Source organism: Meriones unguiculatus, chromosome 20, assembly GCF_030254825.1.
Source record: "Meriones unguiculatus strain TT.TT164.6M chromosome 20, Bangor_MerUng_6.1, whole genome shotgun sequence".
In the NCBI taxonomy this organism is placed as follows: Eukaryota; Metazoa; Chordata; class Mammalia; order Rodentia; family Muridae; genus Meriones; species Meriones unguiculatus.
The window spans coordinates 70,553,286-70,581,040 of NC_083367.1; the positions used below are offsets into that span (position 1 = coordinate 70,553,286).

At 42.6% G+C, this 27,755-nt stretch overlaps 1 protein-coding gene across 2 annotated transcripts in view; it reads left to right on the forward strand.

Annotated features, from left to right (window-relative positions):
* The window catches only part of Katna1 (katanin catalytic subunit A1), a 36,876-nt gene extending 10,523 nt beyond the window's left edge, over positions 1–26,353 (forward strand). For both annotated transcript variants that reach the window (XM_060373574.1, XM_060373573.1), the window contains exons 2-11: positions 2,518–2,692; positions 4,868–5,025; positions 6,994–7,174; positions 8,195–8,316; positions 14,148–14,253; positions 15,438–15,596; positions 21,913–22,039; positions 23,335–23,469; positions 23,866–23,992; positions 26,002–26,353. In XM_060373574.1, coding sequence (XP_060229557.1) covers positions 2,525–2,692; positions 4,868–5,025; positions 6,994–7,174; positions 8,195–8,316; positions 14,148–14,253; positions 15,438–15,596; positions 21,913–22,039; positions 23,335–23,469; positions 23,866–23,992; positions 26,002–26,200 — 1,482 coding nt within the window. In that variant the 5' untranslated portion in view covers positions 2,518–2,524 and the 3' untranslated portion in view covers positions 26,201–26,353. The remainder of the gene's footprint in view (positions 1–2,517; positions 2,693–4,867; positions 5,026–6,993; positions 7,175–8,194; positions 8,317–14,147; positions 14,254–15,437; positions 15,597–21,912; positions 22,040–23,334; positions 23,470–23,865; positions 23,993–26,001) is intronic.
* The last annotated feature ends 1,402 nt before the right edge of the window (positions 26,354–27,755 follow it).

Consider the following 27,755-nt stretch of genomic DNA (forward strand, 5'->3'; position numbering starts at 1 on the left):
GGGAATGTGTGTGTGTGAGTGTGCATGCATGCACATGTGCATGTTGATCTCTTGACACTATAGTTACAGACAGTTGTGAGTGTTCAAGAGTAGTAAGTGACTTAACCACTGAGCTGTGCTACAGCCTGTAAACCTCCATACTGCCGAGAGCTCCCATTGGGATAGTCTACTAATGTACAAAAGGAGTAAAAATGGTTTCATTTCCCTCATACTTCCCTCTCCTCTTTGCTTGTCGCCTTGGTACTTGCCCAGACCTAAAGTGCTGCTCCTGTGTGTAGGGGACTTCCATGCAGCCAGCGGTTCTTGCCCTGCAGTGGTGCAGACTTGCTTTTCTAGGCTCCTAGCCACTGCCCTCTGCCCTCATTCCCCTCGGATCATGCAGGTCCTTCCAGCTATCTTCCGTTGTTACCTGTACGGGACAGAACAGCAGTCACTGCCGCCATGAAGAGAGCTGGCCTTTATCAGTGCCTGCTTCTAGTCTTCATTTATGTCTGTCTCCACATATCTGTGTCCTGCTAAATGCAGGTAGCCTAGTTCTCATGTGCAGAGACTTCTTGAAGACATGACATACTTGTCTTCAGAGTAGTATGACCACCAGCCCATGCTGGCTTCCAGCTCAGGATCCTCCTTTGTATCCCAAAAGCCATCATGCCTGGCCCCAAGTTACGTATTTTTATTTATCTACTTTATACTGAGGATTGAGTGTAGGACCTCATGAGTACTAGCCAAGTGCTCCCCCATTGACCTATATCCTCAGCACCCACTTTTTTTTTTAAATTCTTAACTTTTTTTTTTAATATTTATTTAATTTATTATGTATACAGTGTTCTGCCTGCATGCCAGCAGAGGGCACCAGATCTCACTCTAGATGGTTGTGAGCCACCATGTGGTTGCTGGGGATTGAACTCAGGACCTCTGGAAGAGCAACTGGTGCCCTTAACCTCTAAGCCCCCCACTTTTTTTTTTTTAATGTTTACTCAGAGATGTGGTCTGACTGAGCTGCTCAGGCTCACTTTGAACTTGCTGTGTGTCCCAGGCTAGCCTCAAACTTGTGATCCTGCTGCTTCAGTTACTTGGGAGCTGCCTACTAACCACACCTGCCTAGTCACTTTGTATTGGTTGTGTAACCCTTGGAAGTCATTGCTATCCTAGTAGAATTTAACAATTGAGACTTGGAAGAAATATTAAGGGCTTAACCAAGATGGCAGAATTATAATTTTAACCAAGGTTTTTCTAACTTCAAAACACATGTACTACCTGCTGATTTGTTGTACTTCTTAAAACTATGCCAAGCAGTGAGCATTAGTTCTGTAGATGTTAGGAAAACTTGTGCGTTGTGCACTGAAGGTACAGTTCTACCCATTTCACTTGTATACCCTGCTCCCAGAGAGTCTACTAGAGTCTACTAGACACACGTGCACAGTAACCACGGGCAATGTCTGGAGATGGGCATTCCCGTCAAATGCCACAGGACTTATGTGGCTGAATATTTGTTTTGAACGGAGGTAGACAGCCTAAGAAACAATGTCTGAGTGAGGCTTTAAGGTGTGGCTTTGCTGTGGGAACTAAAGTGATGCGTGTTTGTACATACGTACAGGTTTTATTTTTGATGGTACTATAATTTGAAGCCAAGGCCGGGTCTTGTGAGTGCTTTATGTCTAAACTCTGTCCGCAGCTCAAGTTGTGTTGTTTGTTTTGTTGTTGTTGACATGTTTGTGTGCTATTGAGCATTGAAGCAAGGGCCTTGTGCATGCTCAGCAATCCAGTGCTGGGCTGAACTTTATCTCCAAGTCCCGAGATGTTTCTTTAGATGGAAATTATAGGAGTGAATATCATGGTGTCATGTGTGTTATCGTGAACTTAATTTTGTTTGTTTGTTTGTTTGAGACAGAGTTTCTCTGTGCAGCCTTGACCTGGGCTCCATTTATAGACCAGGCTGGCCTTGAACTCACAGCGATCTGCCTGCCTCTCCCTCCCAAGTGCTGGGGTTGAAAGCGTGTGCTACCACACCCAGCTGTAAACTTAATTTTTTAAAAAATTAATTGCTCAGACTGGAGACATGACTCAGTGGTTAAGAGCACTAGTTATTTTTCCAGAGGGCCTGGATTCAATTCTTAACACCAACACTCACAACCATCTTTCTCAAGAGTGTTGTCACCATCTTCTGCCCTCTGCACACACTGCATATACATGGTATTTAGACATTCTTCAGGACAAAATACTCACTACATATAAAATAAGTGAATTATTTAAAAATGTTATTTTGTCAGTGCAGGGGCAAGTATGTACTGTGGTCTGTGTACGTGGAAGTCAGGACAGCCTTGTGGACTTGGTTTTCTTGTTTCACCTTTACTTGGGTTTCTTGGATTAAAGTTGGCTCATCTCCTGAATGGTCTCACTGGCTCCACTGTAAACTTTCTTATTAAAGGAGTCCTGCAAAATACATTTTTTAAAGAAATTTTGTAATTATTTTTAAGAGATGTATAACATGAAAATGTTTGTTTCTTCTTTTCTTAGCTTACATATGAGCATGAGTCTTCTAATGATTAGTGAGAACGTAAAATTGGCTCGTGAATATGCATTGCTGGGAAACTATGACTCTGCAATGGTCTATTATCAGGGAGTTCTTGACCAAATGAACAAGTATCTATACTCAGTCAAAGATACATACCTCCAGCAGAAATGGCAACAGGTAAGAATCATGGCTATAGCGTTTAATACTCAGAAATCTAGATTAACTTTCAGTGCTGAACACACATTCAGAGTGTATAGTATTATTGTGTTTATTTAATTTTTTTGCTGTTTTTTGTTTTGTTTTGTTTTTGATACAGGGTTTCTTTGTGTAGCCTTGCCTGTCCTAGAACTAGCTCTGAAGATTAGTCTGACCTTAAGCTCACAGATTCACCTGCCTCTGCCTTCTGCGTGTTGGGATTAAAGGTGTGCGCCACCAGCAGGCTTCAGAGAGTGTAGTTTTATTACGTGGGTTTTATACAGTGTTATTGGGATGCTGTAATTAGTGTGTTAGTCAGGGTTCTTTAGAGAGACAGAACTGGCAGAAGGAAATGCATGTAAAAGGGGACTTCTTAGGGTGGCGTACAGTCTGCGGTTCAGCTAGTCCAACAACCGTTGTCTCTAATAGAAAGTCAACAGACAGAGTAGTTTGTTCTGTCCACAAGGCTGGATACCTCTGCTGGTCTAAAGTATATGTTGGAGTTCTGAAGAAGTAGGCTTTAAAGCCAGGAAAGCGAGAATGAGGTCAAGCAGGCCAAGAACAAGAGCTTTTCTTTCTTTCCTTTGTGTAGGCTTCCATGAGAAGCTTCAGATTTAGGGTTGGTCTTCTTCCACTTTAAATGACCCCGTTAACGTAAAATCCTCACAGGTGTGTCCAGTGACTTGGGTTTTTAGTTAATTCCAGATGTGGTCAAGTTGACAACCAAGAAAAGCCATCACAGTGAGCAGCATCTTGTTTACCGTTAACAGTGTTAAGGCTACATCATTGTTCTAATTATTGCTACCTAGTAATAGTTTTAGAGTAAGCCTTATTCTTTTCTTCCTTCTTGTTTTTGAGGTGAGGTTTTCTTACTCCGTGGCCCTGGCTATCCTGGAGTTTGCTCTGTGGGCTGTGATAGCCTCATACTCAATCCTCCTGCCTCTGCCTGCCTAGTCCTAGGATTAATGGCAGGTACCAACAGACCGAGGCCCCACAGTTGACTTTATAAAGACATTGGTGAAACTGCAAATGACAGCAAATGTATTGAAGAATCTTTTTTTCCCATAGAACTTCACAAAGCTGATAATGTTTGAATACCATTTAAGGAATTTTAGACACTGAGGACCAGAAAAATTTACAGTTGGAAACCATGGAACTCATAATCTGGTTGAGGGGAGCAGTTAGCAGGGCTCAGCTGTCATAAGAGGGAGAATGTCATAGAATTAGTGGTCCTTTTGAGCTGAGCTTGTGTAAAGTACTTGTTCCTGGGTGCTGTCTAAATGCAGACCACATCTGCCTGCAGTGCTTGGGCAGCAGTAGCCTCTCTCTGGAAGGAGCTTTCCTTAAATCTGATTCTCCATGTTTATGTTACCAGGAAGGAAATATACTTTAAAAATAAATAAATTGCTTTAAATGCATAGTTCAGCAGTGTTAAATGCATTCAGAGTGCTGTACCATTATTCCATAGAATGGAATTTGACCGTGCTTCTAAACGTTAACTAAGCCCAGCATGGTGGTGCATGCCTGCAGCCCCAGCGCTTTGGAGGCTCAGGCAGGAGGATGGTGAATTTGAGGCCGCTGTACAATGCTCATGGGACCTTGTTTAAAGATCAAAATCAGTTAATTAATAGTAAACCATCAAAGGGCAACTTTAGTTAAAGTTTCGTTTTGCCAAAATCGAAAGTTGCAACTAACCTTTCAATTGTTATAGTTTGAGTAAGAATTATGTGGGTAGCAATTTAAGCCAGGATTTGTTTTAAAAGATTTACTTTTATTTTATGTGTTTTAGTGTTTTGCCTGTATGTGTGTTTGTGCAAAAGGTACATACACTGTCCAGTGAGGCCAGGAGAGGGCATTAGACCCCTTGGAACTGAAATCACAGTTGTTTGTGAGCTCGCTCTGGGTACCGAGAATCAAACTCATGTCCCCAGCAGCCTCTTGTCCTCTGAGACACTTCTCCAGCCCCCAGAGACAGCATTTTAAATCATTCTGTCAGAGTTAATTTTGTAATTGAAAACAGAAAATTTAAAAGTCGTTGCAGTTTTGTGAAGACTTTTGATGTCTGTTGACTATCGTTGAAATGGAGGCTACTGGCATAGGAAACAGTTTAATCACTGTTTTCTAAATGACATTTAGAGTCATTTTCTTTGAAACCAGGTTTGGAAGGAAATAAATGTGGAAGCTAAGCATGTTAAGGATATCATGAAAACACTCGAGAGCTTTAAACTGGACAGCACCCCTTTGAAAGCTGCTCAGCACGAGCTCCCGGCTTCTGAAGGAGAAGTCTGGTCCTTGCCTGTTCCCGTTGAACGAAGGTAAGTGGAGACTTAACAAAACTGCTAGCCCAAGAAACCCACAGCTGGAGCCGGGGTCCACATCTGGAGAAGCACTGGGCTGCTGGGGTGGGGTTAGGAGGAAAGTTAGGATTTAGAATTATCTAAATGTGTATCAGGGTTAGGTGGAAATTTGCCAGAATTAGGCTTTGGTGCATGGGCTGAAAATTGCAGACTCGTTGTCTTAGGGACTGAGGGCATCTGTGAACTGAGGTCTCCACTCTCTGGAAAACTGTCTAGAACTTAGATTTTTTCTTAAGTTGAGGGAGTTAGACTGACAGGTTTTTTACCCTGTTTGGTGTTCTCTGGCATTTTTAACCCCAGCTTTCTTCTACCAAGTGATGGCAAATGAATAATCAAGCAGATACCAGATGGTGGAGGCACATACCTTTAATCCTAGCACTCAGGAGGCAGAGGCAGGTGAATCTCGTGAGTTCAAGGCCAGCCTGGTCTACAGAGGGTGTTCCAGGATAGCAGGACAACACAGGACTACACTGTCTCAATAAACAAAAAAAACAAAACAAAAATAGTCAATGAAATTACTGTTTACTAAAATTCTGTTCCTAGCTAATCATGCTTAATTTCACAGCATACTTTTTAAGTGACAGGTGTACTGTAGATGTCCATTACCTGTTTCACATAATCTTTTTTGTATTATGGATTTAAATATATGAACGTTTTAGGTGTCTGGAAAGAACACTATGACGTGATTCATTTTCTCCTAACTGATTTGGGACCCTTGCGCTACGATATGGCCCAGTTTAGGTATTCTGTCATTGTTTCTTTTAATTTTTAATTGTATTTTATAAAACTGGATCTTCATATTGAGCACCTGTAGATTTCCGAGTATTGTCCAGGTTGTATGGATCTTGGGTTCTCATAATAAATCTTCCGATAAGCCGTGTTTTCCTATATTGAAAACAACGAAGGTGCACTGACTTGAAGTGACATGCCTTCTTCACGTTGAAGCAGACCCTGAGGCACTTGAGAGTAGGTCAAGTTCTGTCCTTTCCGTTTTGTTCTTTCTGGGTTTTGTGGGTTTTTATTTATCCTACATAGACCAGAGAGCCAGTAAATATGGAGGTCTAAATTCTGCTCCTGAAATAAAAATGAAACGAGTGGGTTATATATAGGCATAAGACCTAATTCCCGCCACTATTTATTTTTATTTTCCTGCTTTATTTGTAGGAATGTTTTGTCTGCATGTGTATGTGTCTGCATCTGGTGCCTGCAGAAGCTAGAGCAGGCATTGGATCCTGGGAGTGGAGTCCCGGAGGGTTGGGAGCCACTGTGTGGATCCCGGGAACTGAAAATCCAGATCCTCAACAGAAGCAGCAGTTTTTCTTAATTGCTAAGCCATCTCTTCAATCACTTTCCCCCCTTTTGAAACAGGGTCTCACTATGTAGCCCTGGCATGGGACTTGCTGTGTATGCCTGGCCTCTAACTCACAGTGATCCACATTCCTCTGTCCTTCAAATGCTGGAGTTAAAGGGCACATATCACGATACCCAGTTTTCATCCTAGTCTTAGAATGGGGAGGTTGTTAAAACTTTTAGTTAAACAGCGAGAATTATGATATACTCTAAGTAAATCACAGCAACTGCATTTGTAGCTGTGGAGAGAAGAAACAGCATTTGCACTGTGCTCTGGTGGCTCTGGTAGAACAGTGTTCTCTGATAATTCCTCTTTTTCACTTCTCAGACTTTGCTTGTAGTACAGCGGTGTCCTAAGTGGAAGTGACTTTCCTTTCATTGTAAACTATGACAGTCCAGCATTCCTGTCACTGACCATAGCAGCTATGTCAGATTTAAAATTTAGATCCTGGGGTTCAGCATCCTGAAATTTGTTATCCTGCAGTGTGCCGTTCTTGCCTTGACTTCGTTAGTTCTCTGTATATGCCTGGCTCCTTCAGTATTTGATTATAATTTTAATGATCTTATATTGTTTAGACCCTCACCAGGACCTAGGAAACGCCAGTCTTCACAGTACGGTGACCCTAAACCCCACAGTAACCGTCCAGGCGCAGTCGTCAGAGCTCATCGTCCATCTGCACAGAATCTTCATAATGACAGAGGGAAAGCCGTTCGTAGTCGTGAAAAGAAAGACCAGAATAAAGGGAGAGAGGAAAAGGTAAATGTTACAGCCTTCAAAGTGAAGGCTGAGCCTGGAGAGGTGGCTCCGGGCAAACTGCACCTGCTGCTCTTCCTGAGTTAGAGTCTGTCACCTGCATGGGGAGCGTACAGCATCCTGTTCTCCGACTGGGGAATCCCACACCCTCTTGTGGTCTCTGTAGGCAGTTGCACACATTGGCATACATAAACACACACACCAACAACAAAGGAGAATAATTCGTTAAAATTTATTTTATGTATATGAATGTTTTGTCTGCGTGTACACTTGCATGCTAGAAGAGGGTGTCAGATCCCATGGGACTACAGTTACAGACAGTTGTGGTGCCATGTAGCTGCTGGGAATTGAACTCAGAGCTTCTGGAGAGCAGCCAGTGCTCTTAGTCTGAGCCATCTCTCCAGCTTCCCTCACAACAAAATGTTGGGGATTTTTTGTTGTTGTTTTTGTTTTGTTTATTTGTTGTTTTGTGTTTTGATTTTTCAAGACAGGGTTTCTCTATGTAGCCTTGGCTTTTCTGGATTTGTAGACCAGGCTGGCCTTGAACTCGCAAAGATCCACCCTCCTCTGCCTCCCTGAGTGCTAGGATTACAGGCTTGTGCCAGCATGCCCACTAAAACAGAATGTTTTTAAGTGAGTCATTTGTTAACCTTAGAAATCAAGACTTGAACACATTTCAGGCGCTGGTTTGCCACAGCTGCAGACTCTTCACTGTATGTGTAGGATTTCCGTTCACCAAGCAGGAAGCCTTTGGGTGTCATTGGGTTTTATGGGGAGTTTCCCTTTTAAAAGAAATTTGAAGCCGTATGTGGTGGCACGTGCATTTAATCCTAGCACTTGGGGTGGATTTTCTGAGTTTAGTTCAGCCTTGTCTACATAGTGAGTTCCAGGGCAACCAAAGAGGGACCCCCTCTCCTCCCAAAAATTTGTGTGTGTGCGTGTATACATGTTCATGTGCCAACAAACAAAATACAAATTTTCAGTCAATTAAAAACTTTTGTTTTTTTTTATTTTCTCATATAGAACAAATCACCTGCCGCAGTTACAGAACCAGAGGCAAATAAGTTTGATAGCACTGGATATGACAAGGACTTAGTGGAAGCTTTGGAAAGAGACATAATTTCTCAGAATCCCAACGTTCGATGGTAAGTCATGTCACCAGCTAACTGAGCTGGTGGTTTTGGAAGCAGAAATGAAGACAAAATGGGCATGTGCCAAAGATCTGCCATTGGGGAAGAACTAGAGGATATACAGTGTAAGCAGTACATACAGTGAAAACCTGATTTCCACTGGGGTTATGCCAGGTTGTTTTATTATTGTTTGTTATTATTAGTTACATTTTATCAACTCTGCATCCCAGCTGCATCCCGATCCCCCATTCCCTCCCAATCCCACCCTCCCTCCCTCAGCTTCTTCCTGCCCCTTTCCAAGTCCACGGACTAGGGGGGACCTCCTCCCCATTCATCTGATCCTGTTTTATCTGGTATCTTCAGGGCTGGCTGCGAAGTCCTCCTCTGTGGCCTAGCAGAATTGCTCCTCCCTTGGAGGGTGGGGAGTCAAAGAGCCAGCCATTGAGTTCCTGTCAGAGATAGTCCCTGTTCCCCTACTATGGGAAACCAATTGGTTATTGAGCTACCATGAGCTTCGTCCAAGTAAAGGTTCTAGGTTATATCCATACATGGTCCTTGGTTGGAGAAACAGTTTCAGAAAAAAAACCCTGTGCCCAGATATATTTGGTCCTTGTGGGGCTCCTATCCTTTCCCTGTCATACTAACTCCCCTTCTGCAGAAGGATTGGTTATGAGTCTTAGTATCTGTTTTGAAACGCTGCTTGGTAGGGTATTTCAGATGCCTTCTGCGGTAGACTCCTGTCATATGTCCAATGCACATCTCATTTGTCTTTCTAAGTGAGGATTGATCATCTTACCTCGTGTCTGCTTTCTTGTTTATCTCCTTTAGGTGTGTAAACTTCATTATGTTTATTATATCTTATAGGTCTATATAAGCGAGTATATACCATGTTTGTCTTTCTCCTTCTGGGATACTTCACTCAGAATGATCATTTCTAGATCCCACCATTTGCCTGCAAATTTTATGATTTCCTCATTTTTGATTGCTGAGTAGTATTCCATTGTGTAAAAATACCACAATTTCTGTATCCATTCCTCCGATGATGGACATCTGGGTTGTTTTTAGGTTCTGGCTATTACAAATAAAGCTGCTACAAACATGGTTGAGCAAATGTCCTTGTTGTGTACTTGAGCAAATTTTGGGTATATACCTAGCAGTGGTATAGCTGGGTTTTGAGGAAGCACTATTCCTAATTGTCTGAGTAAGCGCCAGATTGACTTTCAAAGTGGTTGTACAGGTTTACATTCCCACCAGCAATGGAGGAGGGTTCCCCTTTCTCCACAACATCTCCAGCATGTGTTGTCGATTGAGTTTTTCATCTTGGCCATTCTGATGGGTGTAAAGTGAAATCCCAGGGTCGTTTTGATTTGCATTTCCCTAATGGCTAATGACGCTGGGCGTTTCTTTAAGTGTTTCTCTGCCATTCGATATCAAGAATTCTATCGAGAATTCTCTGTTTATCTGTGTATCCCATTTTTTAATTGGATTACTTGGTTTGTTGCTTTTCTGCTTCGTTAGTTCTTTATATATGCTGGATATTAGCCCTCTGTCAGATAAAGGGTTGGTGAAGATTCTTTCCCAATCTGTAGGCAGTCGTTTTGTTTTGATGATGGTGTCCTTTGCTTTACAGAAGCTTTTCAGCTTCATGAGGTCCCATTTATTGATTGTTGCTCTTAGAGCCTGTGCAGTTGGTGTTCTGTTCAGGAAGTTGTCTCCTGTGCCAATGAGTTCTAGGCTGTTCCCCACTTTTTTTTTCTAACCAATTTAGAGTATCTGGTTTAATGTTGAGGTCTTTGATCCACTTGGACTTTAGTTTTGTGCAGGGTGATAAATATGGATCTATTTTCATTTTTCTGCATGTAGACATCCAGTTGGACCAGCACCATTTGTTGAAGATGCTGTCTTTTTTCATTGAATGGATTTGGCTGCTTTGTCAAAAATCAAGTATTCATAGGTGTGTGGGTTTATTTCTGGATCTTCTATTCGGTTCCATTGATCCTCCTTTCTGTTTCTATGCCAATACCATGCAGTTTTTATTACTATTGCTCTGTAGTACAGCTTGAGATTGGGGATGGAGATACCTCCAGATGATCTGTTGTTATTCAGGATTGTTTTGGAGATTTTGTTTTTTGTTTCTCCATATGAAGCTGAGAATCTTTTTTTCAAGGTCTGTAAAGAATTGAGTTGGTATTTTGATGGGAATTGCATTGAATCTGTAGATTGCTTTTGGCAGGATGGCCATTTTCACAATGTTAATCCTACCAATCCATGAGCACGGGAGATCTTTCCATCTTCTGATATCTTCTTCAATTTCTTTCTTCAGAGACTTGAAGTTTTTCTCAAACAGGTCTTTCACTTGCTTGGTTAGGGTCACACCAAGGTACTTTATGTTATTAGTGGCTATTGTGAAGGGTGTTGTTTCCCTAATTTCTTTCTCAGCCCTTTTGTCTTTGGTATACAGGAGGGCTTCTGATTTTTTTGAGTTGATTTTGTATCTGGCCACTTTGCTGAAGGTGTTTCTCAGCTGGAGGAGTTCTGGTTGAATTTTTGGGGTCGCTCATGTATACTATCATATCATCTGCGAATAGTGACAGTTTGACTTCTTATTGCTGTTTAAGGCAGGGTTCTCTGTAGACCAGGCTGGCTTCACGCTGGCTATGTAGCCAGGATAGCATTGACTCTCGGTCCTCTTAACCAACTGCTGAGATGGCACACGTCGCCATGAACAGCGCGTACGGTGACGGTGAGGCTCCGCGAGAGTGAGCCAACTGAGCTATAGAGCCCAACTTTAGTCTGCATATTTTTATATATTTTAAGTCTATTTGTAGTTTGCATTTTTAGGTTTATTATTTTATGTGTATAGGCGTTTGACTACATGTATGTCGTTGTGTCATATGTGGACAGTGCTTTTGGAGGAAAGAAGGCATGGTATCCCATAGAGCTGTGATTATAAATGCCCGTGAGCTGCTTTGTTGGTGCTGGGAATCAAACCTGGCACTCCGCAACAGCAGCCAGTGCTATAACCACTGAGCCATTTCTCCAGCCTCTATTTTGTTTTTGTTTATGTGTGTGATATTAAGTATTGAACGCGGAGCCTCATACATGTGAGGCAAGTTCTCTGCCAATTTAATATCCCCAGCCCCTGGAGGTTCTTTCCAATCAATATGTCAAAAACAAAGTGGGACAAAGATGACACAGATCCCATCTTTTATCTTTTGAGCCCTTTCTAGTGTTGAAAAGATTGAAGTTTCTGTTTGTTTTCAACTTTTCTGGTGTGTGTTAGGATGGGACAGAGCATTGCTGTGGCACAGATTTGAGAGGACAGCTTTGTGGATTCGTTTCTCTCCCATATTTCTGTGGGTTCTGAGGGGCAGATCCTCAGGCTTGTACATAACCACTTTCACACACCGAGCCATCTAACCAACCCGAGATGGAGATTTTGTTTTTCAAAGATTTATTTATTTACTATGTATACAATGTTTGCATGTATGCCTGCACACTAGAGGAGGTTACAAGATCTTATTGTAAATGACTGTGAGCCACCACATGGTTGTGGGATTTGAACTCAGGACCTCTGGAAGAGCAGCCAGTGCTCTTAACCTCTGAGCCTACGTAGAGGTTTTTAAGGCATGCATCTTGTTTAGGTGTATAGCTTGTGGTAGATGTTGCTTTGATTTGTTATTAGTTCAAGATTCTCAACTTTACATCTAATAAAAGATCTATATCTTTTTAAAAATTCTATTTATTTATTACTTTTACATCTCGATCGCAGTCCTCTCATTTTCTCCTAGTCCCACCCTCCCACCTTCTTTCCCCTTTTCCCTTCCCCTTCTCCTCAGAAAAGGGGAGCCTCCCACCTCCCTTACCAGCCCGCCCCAGCACATCAAGTCACTTCAGGATTAAGTGCATCCTCTTCCACGAGTCCAGACAAGGCAGCCCAGCAAGGAGAGTGATCCACAAGCAGTGGAATCCATGTCAGAGGCAACCCCTGCTCCACTTGTTAGGGGACCCTCATGAAGACCAAGCTGCCCCTCAGCTACATATGTGTAGGGGTCCTAGATCCAGACTCTTTGGTTACTCTTTGGGTGGTGCTTCAGTCTCTGTAAGCCTCCATGGGCCTAGGTTAGTTGACTCTGTTGGTCTCTTGTGGAGTTCTTGTCTCCTCCAGGTTCCTCTATCCTTCCCTCTGCTCCTCTACAAGACTCCCCAAGCTCCACCTAATATTTGGCTGTAAGTTTCAGCATCTATTTTGTTCCGCTGCAGTTGCCTCTCAGAGGACAGTTAAGCTAGGCTCTTACCCGCAAGCATAGCAGAGGATCATTAATAGTGTCGGGTTGGCTCTCTCCCATGGGGTGGGTCTCATATTGGCCAGTCATTGGTTGGCCATTCCCTCAATCCTTGCTCTATCTTTATTCCTGTACATCTTGTAGGTAGGGTAAATTTAGGGGATCTGTAGAAGCTCACGCTTCCACAAGTTATATAATTACATTCTCTTACATACTTTCTATTAAAATATAGATGGTCAATGAGTGCTTTTATAATATTGAAATATTTTTAGTAATTGGTATTTATAAAAATAAAATCTGTTGTCATGATAAAGTTGCTACATACACTAGAAGTCCTGGTAGGTAGTCTAGTGGCTGGGGAGAACTTCGTAATGATGTTGGTGATTCTTTTCACTTCGGCATCTGCCTCTTCCTGGAGTTGGAAGCATAGCAGCTGTCTTTGCTGCATGCCCTGTTTAGTATTTTTAATGACCATTCTTCTAAGCCTTTATGAAATATGAGTTGCCTGGGGCTGGAGTGAGTTACTGACTGTTCTTGCAGTGGTTCAAATTCCAGCACCCACACGGCAGCTCACAACTGTCTGTAACTCCAAGATCTGACACCCTCCTACAGACATACATGCAGGCAAAACACCAAAGCACATTTAAAAAAAAAATGAATTTTTTTAAAAAAAGATAAAATGCCATCTGTGATAATGCAACCTGAAAATCAGAATGCACCAGGATCCACATTTTTTTGCTTTTCAAGACAAGGTTTCTCTGTATAGAATTCATGTAAACCAGGCTGGCCTGGAACTCAATAGGTCCACCTGCTCTGCCTCTTGAGTGCTGGGATTAAAGCTATGTGCTACCAGCGCTTGGTTATTGGACACATTTCCCTTTTTTTTTCCCCCCCAAGACAGTTTTCTCTATATTTCCCTGGCTGTCCTGGAACTTGCTCTGTAGACCAGACTGCCTTCAGACTCAAAGATCCATCTGTCTCTGCCTCCTGAGTGCTGGGTTAAGGGCGCACCACTCTCGCCTGTGGGATACATTTTCAAATGTAGAGCTCTTCCTCTGGGGGAAGAGCTTCCTCCTACGTGCTGGCTTGTGGCATTCTGTTCTCCAGCCTAGGGCCCTGAGTCACAGTTTTTTTCTGTAAAGCCATTATCCTTAGAAAGTTTGGAGAGTTTTAGATGAAATTAACCTGAACAGCTTTAACTGGTGAAGTATATGCAAATATTCCCAAACCGGAATCGTTTATGACTCCAAGCTTTTTAGTTAAGGAGGTCCTGAAACCTTGATTTAGGTCATATCACAACATAGATTTTACACTAACCTGGCAACATAGAGAAGGAGAGCTTTGTTCTCCTAAGTTAAAATGAAAATCGTTACTGCCAGCAGCTAAAGACAAGTGTTATCCTCTGTGTATACTGATTGGTGTGGTAGGACCAGCTCAAGGAAGGATTGAGCATTTTTGTCTGTGACATAGAAACCTGTGCTGGTGATGGTTTTCAGGGTGATGATGTAGAATTGGGTATATAATCTAAGGGGTTGGCTAATAAAGTATCTTTTCTTTCAGGGATGATATTGCTGATTTAGTGGAAGCTAAAAAGTTGCTTAAGGAAGCAGTGGTGTTACCAATGTGGATGCCAGAATTCTTTAAGGGCATTAGGAGACCATGGAAAGTAAGTTTGTATGTATAGGTATCATCAAAGTAAGTGGCAGTGCTGCTGTGGAGAACTGTTATGTACTTACAGTGGAGAAAGTGGAATGAGGAAAATTTTAAACTAGGTGTACTAGTTTAAGCCTATAATCCTAGCACTCAGGACGTTGAAGCAGGAGGATCACCTTGGGTTTGAGGTAAGCCTGGACTATATAGTGAGTTCAAGACAGACTAGATTAGAGTAAGGCCTGATCTCAAAAAAAATATTTAAAGAAAAAAAAAAGGGAAGAAAGAAAAAAAATTTTTTAAAGAAAACTCTGATGTTGTATTACTTGAGTTTTGTTTTGATCAAAAGCTAATGCAGGTTCCCAGAGTAAAAAGCACAACGTTCAGTTCAGGGTCATTTTCCCACATAGCACACTTAGAATCATCTTCTGCTTGCACGCATGACCCAGTGGGCTAATGCATTTCAGGTGTCATTTCACGTAACTTGTAGAATTTTGGAATTGTTTTTTATAAATTCAGCAATATTTTTGCATCATAATGGGTATTTTTGAAAAGTCTGGGATGGTATGAAAAGGGGCTATTTAACAATCTGGGTTAAGAGTAAACATCTGCTTTTTTAAAGTATCAATTATTAACAGTTAATATTTTGGTGATGATTAATAAATTAATAATTACCTGTGTTTTTTTTCTTGAGTTCCAAACTTTTAATGTTATTAACTTCCTTTTGTGTAATAGAAAAGGTATTTGTGCCAGTAGAGGTGGCATATACTTTCAATCCCAGCACTTGGGAGGAGTGAGTTTGAGGTGGAGCTCTGTGAGTTTGAGGCCAGCCTGGTCTCCATAGTGAGTTCTAGGACAGACAAGGATAAATTAGTGAGACACTATATAAATGAATAAATATTGTTATGAAATATTCATTTTTCTCTTTGTTCTTTGTCACAATGTTGCATATAAATTTAGTGAAATTTGGTACTTGGTATAATTAGTTAGAACAAGGACAAGCTTGTTGTACCTGACAAGGTGGTGGCCACAGATAGTCCCACTCCTTCAGAGAATGGAGGAAGGGTGGTCATTAGAGCCCAAGAGCACAAGTCCAGGTTTGTCTTTATCATCCTAAAAGCAAAACAAAACAAAAAGTCAAAAGGAAGGAAATGGCAATGGCAGATGAAGTCTTTTCTTACACTGTTGTATCCCCTACAGGGAGTATTGATGGTTGGCCCTCCTGGCACTGGGAAAACCCTGCTTGCTAAAGCAGTTGCTACAGAGTGCAAGACGACATTCTTCAATATCTCTTCATCAACCCTGACTTCCAAATACAGAGGAGAGTCCGAGAAGCTTGTTCGGCTCCTGTTTGAAATGGTAACATTTGGAGCCGCTCCAACAGAGACTCTTGACTCCACTTTCTCCGTTACACGGACGGTGGCACTGCCTAGGCTTGACTCTGTGCCTTTGACACATCCTTTTATAGTCATGTGACTTGGGTTTCTGCTTGTCTTTTTTCCTCTAGAGGTGGAGCCACATCTGCTATTTTCTGAGTGTGCGTACACTATGGGGTTAGCATTACTAAGGTGCTATGAGTTTAATTATGGCTAGTTGGTTTAAGTTCTGTTGTGTGTGTACATGCATATGAGATGGAGAGGGGACATGTGCATGCCACCAAGCTGAAGTGGGCATCCAAGGGCCGTCAGGTGGGGTGGGTCTCTCCTTCCACCTTAGTGAATTCCGCTTGCCCAACACGTGATTTTTACCTGCTGGAACAGTCTTGCCAGCTCCATAGTTATGTTTGGTAAACAGCACACTGTTTATGGCATCGTAAGTGCTGCGTTTTAACAAGCCAAAGATGAGAGTCTGAAGAAGTTAGGGAAGTTAGAGCACTTCTAGTCTATCAGCTATGCTAAGGACCTTGAGTTTAAGATTGATTTTAATTGTGTGCATTTGTGTGTGTGTGTGTGAGGCTACATGAGTGCAGGTGCCTGTGGAGACCTGAAGAGGCTGCTGAATCTCCTGTAGCTGGGGTTACAGGTGTTTGTGAGCTGCCTGTGGTGGGTGCAGGGAACTAAACTCCAGTTGCCCAAAAGAGCAGTAACAACTCTTAACCACTGAGCCATCTCTTCAGCCCCTACCTTGAGTTTAATGACCCAGTGTTTGAATTCTTTTCTTTGGTTGTTATTTTAAGTTTCTCTCTCTCTCTCTCTCTCTCTCTCTCTTTTCTATATTTCCTTCTTTTTGTAGAATATTTTTAATGTTGTTTAATATACAGTTTTTGTATTAATGATTTATTTAATTTTTATTTTATGTGCATTAGTGTGAAGGTGTTAGATGCCTTGGAATTGGGGATATTCATTGGCATTACAGACAGTTGTGACCTGCCATGTGGGTGCTAGGAATTGAACCCAGGTCTTTTGGAAGACTAGACAATGCTCTTAACCACTGAGCCATCTCTCCAGCCCCTAAGATACAATTTTTTATTTGGCATTTTGGAAGTCATTTATTATAAAGATAATTCTCTTTGTCTGATGACAAACAGCCACAATGATCATTCTGGATTTCCACATTGGATAAATTCCTTATTTCTTGAGAAACAGGCTGTCTTCTGTATTTCTAATGTAATTTTTTAAAATTATTATTTCTGAAGTGTCTGGTCTTCGATGCATCAGCAAATCTAGGCATATACTTAACTTTAGAATGCTGGAAAGCCAGGCTTGGTGGTGCACACCTTTGATCCCAGCAATTGAAAGGCAGAGGCAGCTGGATCTCTATGAGTTTGCGGCCAAGCTGGTCTACATAGTGAATTCCAGGACAGTGGCATATATGTGTGTGTGTGTGTATACATACATACATACATACATACATACATTCACACACACAAGAAAAAATAAATACATACAAATAAACAAGTAGCTACATATTAAATTAAGGAGATTACAGAAGAGTGAGAGGATGGCCCTGCTGATCTCAGAGCTTCTGAGGCACCAAGGTTAGGACTGACCCATCTGTCAGGGAATGGATCATGTGATGACCCCGATGGGTGCCATCTTGCTGTCCATCATGACCTCTGAACAGTAACTTTTTCTTTTTCTTAATGTTACCTCACAAATTAGTGCCAATAGGAAAAATGTAATCCTACAGGTGCTAGTAGTGTTTGTATTAAACTTGGCTGCCTTTTAAGGGCTTCGTTAAACTTTACTGATTCCTTTGTTCTTATCTCTAAGAACTAGTGGAATTGATTATATGTTAGGACAGCAGTACACTATTACATGGTGACAAAGACATTTCTCTCTCTCTTTCCCACCCCCATCTCTCTCATGTGTATATGATACTTAGTGCTGACCACTTAGGATTGGATAACCTGTTGGGAGTTGGGAGTTTGTCTCTGAAAAAAAAACTAACTCTCCTCCTCTCTGTAGCCATTAGTTGCCTGTAGCCCTTTATTTTAGGGTGACGTTTGGGGGAGTTCCACCAATCACATTGGCATATTAACTGGTGTTACTGTGCAGGTTTTATTTAGGCAGCCATGTTGTTATGATTTTGTGGGTGTGTAAGGCTTTCCTTTTGTGTCTGGAAGACACTGTCTCACAGCACACCCCCTGGTCCTCTGGCTCTTACGGACTTTCTGTCTCCTCTTATATGATATCCTTGAGCTTTAGGTGTAGAGGTGTTGTTAGATGTATCAACTAGATTGGACTATTGATTCCTTTTCTCCCTTGGCAGCTTGTCTTGCACCTTCAGATACTGAGAGCCAGTCCTGGAGAGGAGGAAGACATGCATACTTAATCATAGTGGAAAAAGTCTTAGGTGATCATGTGATACCATCCCAGATCTTATACTTTCTAAGCTCAAAAAAACGTTAATTATTAATTTATAATTAATTAATAATGAAGCAAGCTACATTATCATTTCAAGTTATCAATTTTCTGGAAAGCTTCTTCCTGTTTTGGTTTATATTTACTTCCGTTTGGACTTTGACCACTCATAAGCAAGGCAATTTTTCCTTGCTTGCTTGCTTATTTATTTATTTACTTGTTTATTTGTGGTTTTTTTGAGGCAGAGTTTCTCTGTAGAGTTTTGGGATTTTCTCTATAGAACGAGGCTGGCCTAGAATTCAGAGATTTCCTGCCTCTGCTCCTGGGTGATGGGGTCAAAGGTGTACACTACCACTCCCCAGCTCAGGAGGAGGCAGGTTTTATCGGGATCTTAATGGCTTATTAATAGTCCATAGCACAATAGCAATCTAATGGAGAATCTCTGGTAACTTTAAAAAGAATTATTTTCTCTGTACTTGAGAAGGAAAAGTGTATTGCCTACATCTCAAAATTAAAAGAACTAAGCTTAAAATGTCTGGGTTCCAATTCCTTATTGTCACTTTCCTAGTTGTTACTGCCAGTAGATTCCTCCCTTTCTGAGCCTCCGTTTCTTTATTTAGAAGACACTAATATAGAGTCTACAGGCTTGGGATATGGCTTAATTGAGAAAATGCAATGCAATGTCAGGACCTGAGATCAATCCCTACCATTCATATAAGAAATACTGTTTATAGTAGTATGTACTTGTAACCCCAGATCAGGGCAGGCAGAGACAGGCAGATTCCTGGGGCGCTGTGCTGGCAAGCCAGCCTAATGGCATTGTTGAGCACCAGGTCGGTGAGAGACATTATCTCGGAATTGGAGGTGGACAGCACCTAAGGTAAGACCCCCAAGACTGACTGTGGCCTCCATGTGCATGTCATCCTTAATGCCTGTGCACACGTAAGCTCATAGGCCCAAAGAACAAGTGCAGTTTACCTCTGCAGCAACAGCAAGTAAACTTTCATACAAATACTGGCTTGTTGGGGCTTGATGTTACCTGTTACTCTTTTAAGTCCTACTCCCGCCCCTCCAGCCAGGGTCTCTCTGGGTAGCCCTGGCTGTCCTGGAACTTGCTCTGTAGACCAGGCTGGTCTCAAACTCAGAAATCCATCTGCTTCTGCCTCCCACGTGCTGAGATTGAAGGCTTGAATCACCATTGCCTGGCTATTGACTGTGATTTCAACTGTAGAGTTTTATATTGAGGTAAACGAATGTCTTCTGTGGGAAGAGGCTTCCTCCTAGGAGCTGGCTTGCGTCATTCTTTTCTCCAAACCAAGGACCTTGAGCACACTCTCCACTTACAGCCCTATGCAACTCTAAGAGTGTGCTATGACAAATGAACATTGACTGACTCACAGGCCAGAGCCTATAGTCTGGCATTCTTGTCCTTGTAATCCACAATTAGGGCCATGTTCAGCTCTTCCTCAGACCTAACCCTCTGCCTCTTTTGTAACTTGAGATGACACTTTTATTTTGCATTTAGAAACAGGGTCTTGGCTATATAGTTCTAGCTAGCTGAAAATTCACAGCAATCCTCCTGCCTCATCTGCTTGAATGCTGAGATTATAGGCATCTGCCACTATGGCAGGTAGATAATTCTTTTAACGTGTTTTCATTTCTCCAGAATCTCTCAAAGTGGGTGTATAATAGTGCGTGAGGCCTTTGTTCTAGCTAATTAGTTGAGTTTCTTGAGACGGAGCCTCATGCGTCATAGGGCGGCTTCAAACTCTGCCTATGTTTGAGGGTGACACTGAACCTCTGGTCCTTCAGTCGAGGCCTCCGTTTTATGAAATATTCTGTGAGGTTATACAGTATACTTTTATCATATTTTTTTCCTGTCCCTCAACTTCTTTCTCCCAGATTTCCCTACTTTCTACCCAACCAATTTCATCTTTTCTTTTTCTCATTTCAAAAAACTGAAGTATTTTTCCCTTTTTTATGTTTATGGGTGTTTTGCTGGCATGTATGTCCTAAGAACCATGTAGTGCCTGAGGAGGTCAGAAGAGGATGTCACATTCCTGGGGATTGGGGCTATAGGCTATTGTAAGCTGCTATGTGGGTGCTGGGAATTGAATCCAGGTCCTCTGAGCCATCTCTCCAGTCCCATCTTTCTCTCTTAAAAAAGAAGTAAAAGGAGGCAGAAGTAGAAGAAGAAGAAGAAAACAGTCATTAAAAACATGGAGTCTGATTTGTGTTGTTTGCCAACTATCCCTAAGTGTAGAAGGAGACTATGTGCCAGCTTCCCTTCCTTTGTGCTGGGAATTTGTCTGGAAATCAGAGTCTGTATTTTTATTTTTATTTGTGTGGATGGCTGTTTTGCCTGCAAGTGTGTAAGTGCACCCATGTCTGGTGCCCAAGGAGGCAGGAAGAGGGCATCAGATCCCTAGAACTGGAGTTAGGTATTATTGTAAGCTGTTGTTTGGATGCTGGGATAGCACCAGTGTTCTTAACCTCTGAATCATCTCTTCAGCCCTCAAAGGCCTGTAATTAAATAAGACCATTTAAGTTTAATGAAAATATCCATGATTTGTTGTTGTTGTTTGAGACAGGGTTTCTCTGTGTAGCCTTAGCTGTCCTGGACTCACTTTGTAGACCAGGCTGGCCTTGAACTCACAGAGACCCACCTGCTTCTGCCTCCCAGAGTGCTAGGACTACAGGCGTGCCCCCACCGCGTCTGGCTAGGCGATGGTGGTCCGCACTTGTAATCCCAGTACTTGGGAGGCAGTGGCAGGTGGATCTCTGTGAGTTCAGGGGCCAGCCTGGTCCACAAATTGACTCCAGGACAGACAAGAAAACCCTGTCTCAAAAAAATAAAAAGGGAGTCATCTAACATGATTTTCTTTTCTTAGACTCTATAAAGGAATTGAAATGGTTTCAACCAAGCTTTTTGTAGAACTTGAAAATACCTAACAATATCTCTAAATGTACTACCAAGTTCATATCATTAATAAGGTGTACGATAACCCTGTCTTTATGACACATACACACAGGCACAGTTTTTGAGAGAGAGCCAGTTTAATTATATAATAGAGAGGAGAGTGTGTCTGTTTTTATTAGGAGCCGTTTCAGAGCTGTGTTTGGTGGTGTGCATCTGAAGTCCAGCAGTATGAGTGAGCGCAAGGTCACCTGCAGCTGTGTAGCACATTGAGGACATCAGGGATTCATTAGTGTCTTTATCCAAAAAAAAAAAAGATGGACCATGTTCAGTGGCGCTTGCCACCAAGCTTGTCAACCAGAATTTGATCCCTGGAGCCCGCACAATGGGAAGAGGATGAACACCTACAAGTTGTGCTTTTACAAATGCTCAGTGCTCTGCTACATCACATATATGCATGCACACAAATAAATACAATTTTATAAAAAATCCTTAAGATAGGATGCCATGCTCTTTTTTTCTTCCACTAGGCTAGAGGAAAGGTACAGTGTGGCAGCCTCTTCAGCCCTTTTCTGGTTTTTTTAAAAGATTTGTTTCTTTTTGTTTCCTGTGTGTGGGTGAGTGCCTTGTGTGTGTCTGCACCATGTGTGTGCTGAATCACAAAGGCCAGAAGAGGGCGTCAGTCCCCTGGAACTGGAGTTATAAAAGGCTGAAAGTTGCCCATTTGGGGGCTCAGAACTGAGCTCAGATTCTCTGCAAGAGTTGCAAGTACTCTTGACTAGAGAGCCATTTCTCCAGCCCGTCTCTAATCTGTGAGTTGCTTAGTTCTGCCACTGGGCCGCAAGCATACTGGGCAAGCACTGTATCACTTGGTTGTAGCCTCAACCTCGGGTTATTTTTAAGTAAGAAAAATCAGACCCCGAAAACCTAAGTTTTGCTTGGTTTCTTCCTTTAGGCTCGATTTTACTCTCCAGCTACCATATTTATTGATGAGATAGATTCCATCTGCAGCCGCCGAGGCACTTCTGAAGAGCACGAAGCAAGCCGAAGGGTGAAAGCTGAGCTGCTGGTTCAAATGGATGGTATATACATGTCTGTGCATAGATTAGCTTGGGGTGGGAGCGGGCTGTGTAAGCTCTTCCAGGCAGTCAGCTCTGCTTGTAGTGCGAGCTCAGTACGCTCAGTATGTGCTCAGCACTCGAGGTGAACGAGAGGGGCAGGCACTTAGGACATAGAGATCAGCAGCGGAAATGGATATACATGTCAGAAATAGTGGCACCCACACACCAGCCTGTGGTATAGTATTGATCCCTTATTTTTAGCCACAGAACTCAAGTAGAAATAAAATGCAAACAAATTGACCTTAGTGTTATATATACATATACTTGAAATACTTTTTTGCTTTTCGAGACAGGGCTTCTCTGTATAGCCTTGGCTATCTTGGACTCGCTTTATAGACCAGGCTGGCCTCAAACTTCACAGAGGTCCGCCCGCCTCTGCCTCCCTGAGTGTATGTCTTCCTTCCTTCCTTTCTTCCTTTCTTTCTCTCTCTCTTTCTTCCCTCCCTCCATCCCTTCTTTCCCTCCCTTCCTCCTTTCTCTCTCTTTTTATTTATGGTCTGTCTGTATGTATTCCTGCTGGCCAGAAGAGGGCACCAGATATCATTATAGATGGTTATGAGTCACCATGTAGTTACTGGGAATTGAACTCAGGACCTCTGGAAGAGGAGCCAGTGCTCTTAACCTCTGAGCCGTCTCTCCAGCTCTGCAATACTTTTTAAAATGTCTTCATACTTTGTGTGTATTTTGTTTTCATTTATGTTTGTGCATCTTATGCATACCTGGTGCCAGAGAGGGTCAGAAGAGGGTGTCATGCCCCCTGGAACTGAAGTTATAGTTATGGGCTGCCATGTGGTGCTGGGAATTGAACTCGGGTCTTCTGGAAGAGCCGCCACTGCACTTACCCACTGTGGTATTTACCCAGCTTGATGGTTTGTTTTTGTTTGCTTCTTTGAGGCAGGTTCTCTGCATAGTGTTGGTTGTCCTGAGACTGGGTACACTGTGGCGGCCTCAGACTCAGAGATCTGCCCAGCACTTCCTCCCAAGTGCTGATTTAAGGCATGTGTCACCATGTCCAGTGATTGAAAGCAAAAATAATTTGGCACGTAATTGAGTTGGCTAGTGTTATCATTAAATCCTTTATGAGTCATATTTTTGTGCACTGCAGAACTTCATTTTCCTTGGGCCACACACTCACGTGAGTCTCAGGGAGCCCGGGGACTACATGCCCTGCATCACAGTGCACAGCGTGTAGTCTGTAAGGAACCGAGCTTTATTCATGAATCCCACTCAGTAACTCCTTCTTCTTGCCCTTTCAGGTGTCGGAGGCGCTTCAGAAAATGATGACCCTTCCAAAATGGTTATGGTTCTGGCAGCTACTAATTTTCCCTGGGATATAGATGAGGCTCTCCGCCGGCGTCTTGAGAAGAGAATCTATATTCCTTTACCATCAGGTGTTTCATTATGACTCTCTTATGGGGGCTGCAGTCAGCAGGTGGTTTTTACAGTTTAATTTGATACTGCTCTTCCTTGAAGGGGCAAATGCATATTCTTTCCTTGTGTGGCTGTTGAGCTCCATCTAGAACATGGGAGCCTTGATAACTTGATAAGTGTGTTTGCTCCAAGACTTGGAAAACAATTCTTACTACTGTGTGGGCTTGCGATGGACATGGTCACTTATGCCTGTAAATGCGGCACTCTTTGGCTGAGGCAGGAAGATGGTGAATTCAAGGTCAGCCTGCGCTATATTCTGAGATCATCTTCAAAACTCTATCAGAAAGTAGGCTTGAGCAAAATAAGCAAAACTGTTTCCTTTGAAGGCTTACAGTTTCAAATGTTTCTCCCATTAGCAAAAGGCAGGGAAGAACTTTTAAAAATAAGTCTACGAGAGCTGGAATTGGCTGATGATGTTGATCTTACAAGCATAGCAGAAAACATGGAAGGCTACTCAGGTGCGGATATTACCAACGTGTGCAGGTGTGTGTTTTTCTCATTTTTGTAAGCATAAATTTGAATTGTGATTATATTAGGGCAAATGACCTACATGTGCCAGGGGATATAGCTCATGTGTAGAGCATTTGCCCAATACGTGCAAGCCCCGAGTTTGATCCCGAGCCATAAAAAAATTGAAGAGCCCCACCATACACTGTGGTTACAAGTTGGTTTTAAGTTAGTGTTAACAGGCCTTGGCAAGATATTTGCATTTGATGTTCCACAGTTCATTTGAAAGCTACAGGTTTGTAGCTGAGCGCAGTGGTGCACACCTATAATCCCAGCACTCTGGGAGGCAGAGGCAGGCAGATCTCTGTGAATTCGAGGCCAGCCTGGTCTACAAAGTTGAGCTCAGACAGCCAAGGCTACAGAGAAACCCTGCCTCAAAAAACTGGGGGAAAAAAAAAGGCTACAAGTTCAAGAAACATTGTTTCCCTATGATGTTAGATGGGAAACCACTAAAGTGTATTTAATGCACTCATGGGATACAGTAATATAGTCTTTTAATCACTGTGTCCTGAATGTTACTGGAATAAGACTTTGTCCAGTTGTTTCAGCAAGGCATGATCCTAATCTGAGTCTGAGGGTCTTCACCACACTAGCTTGCTTCCTCAATCCTTCTGTCTTTGTTTCTCTTTTTCTTTCTCTTTCTCTCTCTCTCTCTTTCTTTCTTTTTTTCTGAGACAGGGTTTCTCTGTAGCCACTTTGTAGACCAGGCTGGCCTCAAACTCAAAAGAAATCTACCTGCCTATATCTCCCTCAGTGCTGGGATTACAGGCGTGTGCCATTGCTCCCGGCTTTTATATATATATATATTATTTTTACTTTATGTACATTGGTGTTCTGCCTGCATGTGTGTTGTGTGAGGGTGTCAGATGCCCTAGAAGTGGAATTACAGACAGTCCTGACCTGCCATGTTATTATTGAGAATTGAACTGGGGTCCTTTGGAAGAACAGCCAGTGCTCTCAACCACTAGCTATCTCTCCAGTCTTTGCTTCCTCATTTCTAAGTAGGCATATCATTTAGAACATGAGGGTCAGAGATAATGTATACAAATGAAGTTACTGTTCTTAGGGATACATGGTGACTGCAGTTAAGGATGAATTTGGTTAAAGAATGGGGCATGTGGCTCAGATGGTAGAATACTTACTTGTTTGCCGTGCGTGAAGCGATTGCTGGATTTGGTCCTCAGTGCCACATACCATATGGTGGTGGACTACAGTCCTAACACTCAGGACGTGGAGACAGGGGAGTCAGAAGTACAAGGTCATCCTTGTCTGCACTGCCAGTTTGAGGCCAGTCTGGGCTACATAGAACCTTTCTTAAAGAGTGTAGCTGGGATTGTCTTAGAACTCACTGTGTAGACCAGGTTGGCCTCTACTTCCGATATCTGCCTGCTCTGCCTCTGCCTCCCAGGTGTGTGCTACCATTGCCCAGCTTATAAAAGACATTCTTGATGTGAAATTCCCATAAGAGGAAAAGGGAGACCCTGCCTGGCCCCATTTTCTCTATGTGGAGAATTTTTAAATGTTTGAGCACTCTGTGTGCATGCACACCTGCAGCCAGAAGGGGTATTGGATCACTTATAGGTGGTTGTGAGCTACCGTGTGTTTGCTGGGAATTGAACTCAGGACCTCTAGAAGAGCAGCCAGTGCTCTTAACCGCAGAGCCACCTCTCCAGCCCTGTTACACACTTCTTTATTGTACCTTTTTACTTTATCTTGGACTATACTCAGCATTTATTTCTTGAATTGACTACGATCTGATTTCATTATGGAAGATGCACTACTAAAAAGCAAGTAAGAGTAGGCTGTGTTTTCCAGTGTAAGGTTTAATGCAGTATTATGTATGCATATAATGTATATACGATTTTAGAGAATTTAACCTTTTGTTGTTACCGTTGTTCTTGTTGTTTGCTTTGGTTTTGTTTTGTTTTTTTTTTTTTCAATCAAAGTAACACTTTGTGCTTTTTTAAAAAAATCTTAAAACCTAGGGATGCATCCTTGATGGCCATGAGACGACGTATTGAAGGTCTAACCCCAGAAGAAATACGTAATCTTTCAAGAGAAGAAATGCATATGCCTACAACTATGGAGGATTTTGAAATGGCTTTAAAGAAAGTTTCTAAGTCCGTGTCGGCTGCAGACATTGAAAGATATGAGAAGTGGATAGTTGAGTTTGGATCATGCTAAGTTCTCACATGTAAACTGGCAGAAGTCTGCCGTCTCTAAAAAATGATTAAATGTAGTATTTCATTGCATTGAGTGCTATATTTTTTTAAACTTTCGTAATGGTGTGATTTTAAACTTTCTGGTTGTGAATAAAGTCAGTATTTTTAAACTGCATATTGTTTTAATTTAGCACTGATTGGTTTCTGCTGAGTCTTTCCTGCAGCTTGTTATTAACTACCTGTGTTCTGTGGTAGTAACTGAAAATGAGTATACACGTGCAGCTGATTAAGCACAGCCAGACCTGTGCGTCTTCCCCGCATCTGCTCTCATTTCAGCTTCTCTCCCTTTCTGTCAGGGTAAGAATAGGACTCTCGGGCTGCAGAGATGGCCCCCATGGCTAAGAGGCATAGGGCTCCTGCAAAAGCCTGGGCTCAGTTCCCCGCACCCATGTGGGGTCGCTTCAGGGGTGGGACGCCTGCACGCACGTGCGCGCACACACCTACGTCAGAAAACCGCTTTTAACTCCACTTCAGTGTTCACTTAAAGGGGTCTGTGTGTGTGTGAAAATACAGTATGCTCTGAGTAACTTTGTCTTTTTTTTTTTTTTTTTTTGAGAGAAAGTCTCATGTTCCTCCCTGGCATGGAACTCACTGTATAGAACACGCTGGGCTTAAACTCGGAGATCCACCTGCTTCTGCCTTCCATGTACTAGCTTTAAGGGTTTGTGCCATGACTCCTGACTTCAAGAACTTTATTCTGCCTTTGAAGAGGGCTGTAGAGTGCAGGTAGTACTTGTATCTACGCTGTTATCTCACTTTAGGCAGACACACTACTTTACTCACAGTCATAAGCACAAAGCTGAGACAAGTAATGGGACAGTTAAAAGCCAGTAAGTGTGGTGGAGGTTAAGTGTCACAGGCAGGGTGCTTCGTGGTGTCTGCTGTGCCAGCGTAAGGGGAGTTAGGGATCCCGCAAGCAGGCTTGAAGACAGACCAGCCAGGCATGTGGCATGTGCTGGTAATCCCAGCCATGGGAAGTGGACTGGGCAGGTCCCTGGGACTGTCTGGCTAGCAAGTCTAGCCCACTCCATAAGTCTAGGTGCCTTGAGGAACACCACCAAGGGCTGATGTCTGCCTGCCCCCCCCCCCACACACACACACAAACACCCATGAAGACATGCAAAGGTAATGGTATAAAACTTCGGGTACTGTTGCCACTGAGAGGAAAGTAACTTATTTGGGGTTGGAGATACAGCTTTGTGGTCAGGAGCACTTGATGCTCTTACAGAGTCTGGGTTTGGTGTTCGGCAACCAAGCTAGGAAGCTCCTGCTGCTGGGGCCCCATGTCCTCTTTGGGCCCTTGTGGGTACAAGCATATCCACACTGGGGAGGAGGCATTTACCCTCGTAAAAGCAAAGGAGAAGGCAAGTTCTGATAAATTCACAACTGTGCTGTGCCCACAAGTCTTGAGCATATAGCTAATGTACGAAGTAAGGCTCTGTTGTCATGGGGAGTTAGAATTAGTGCTTTCTCTAACAACTGATGGAGTCAACAAGGGGATAAAGAAACTCATACTA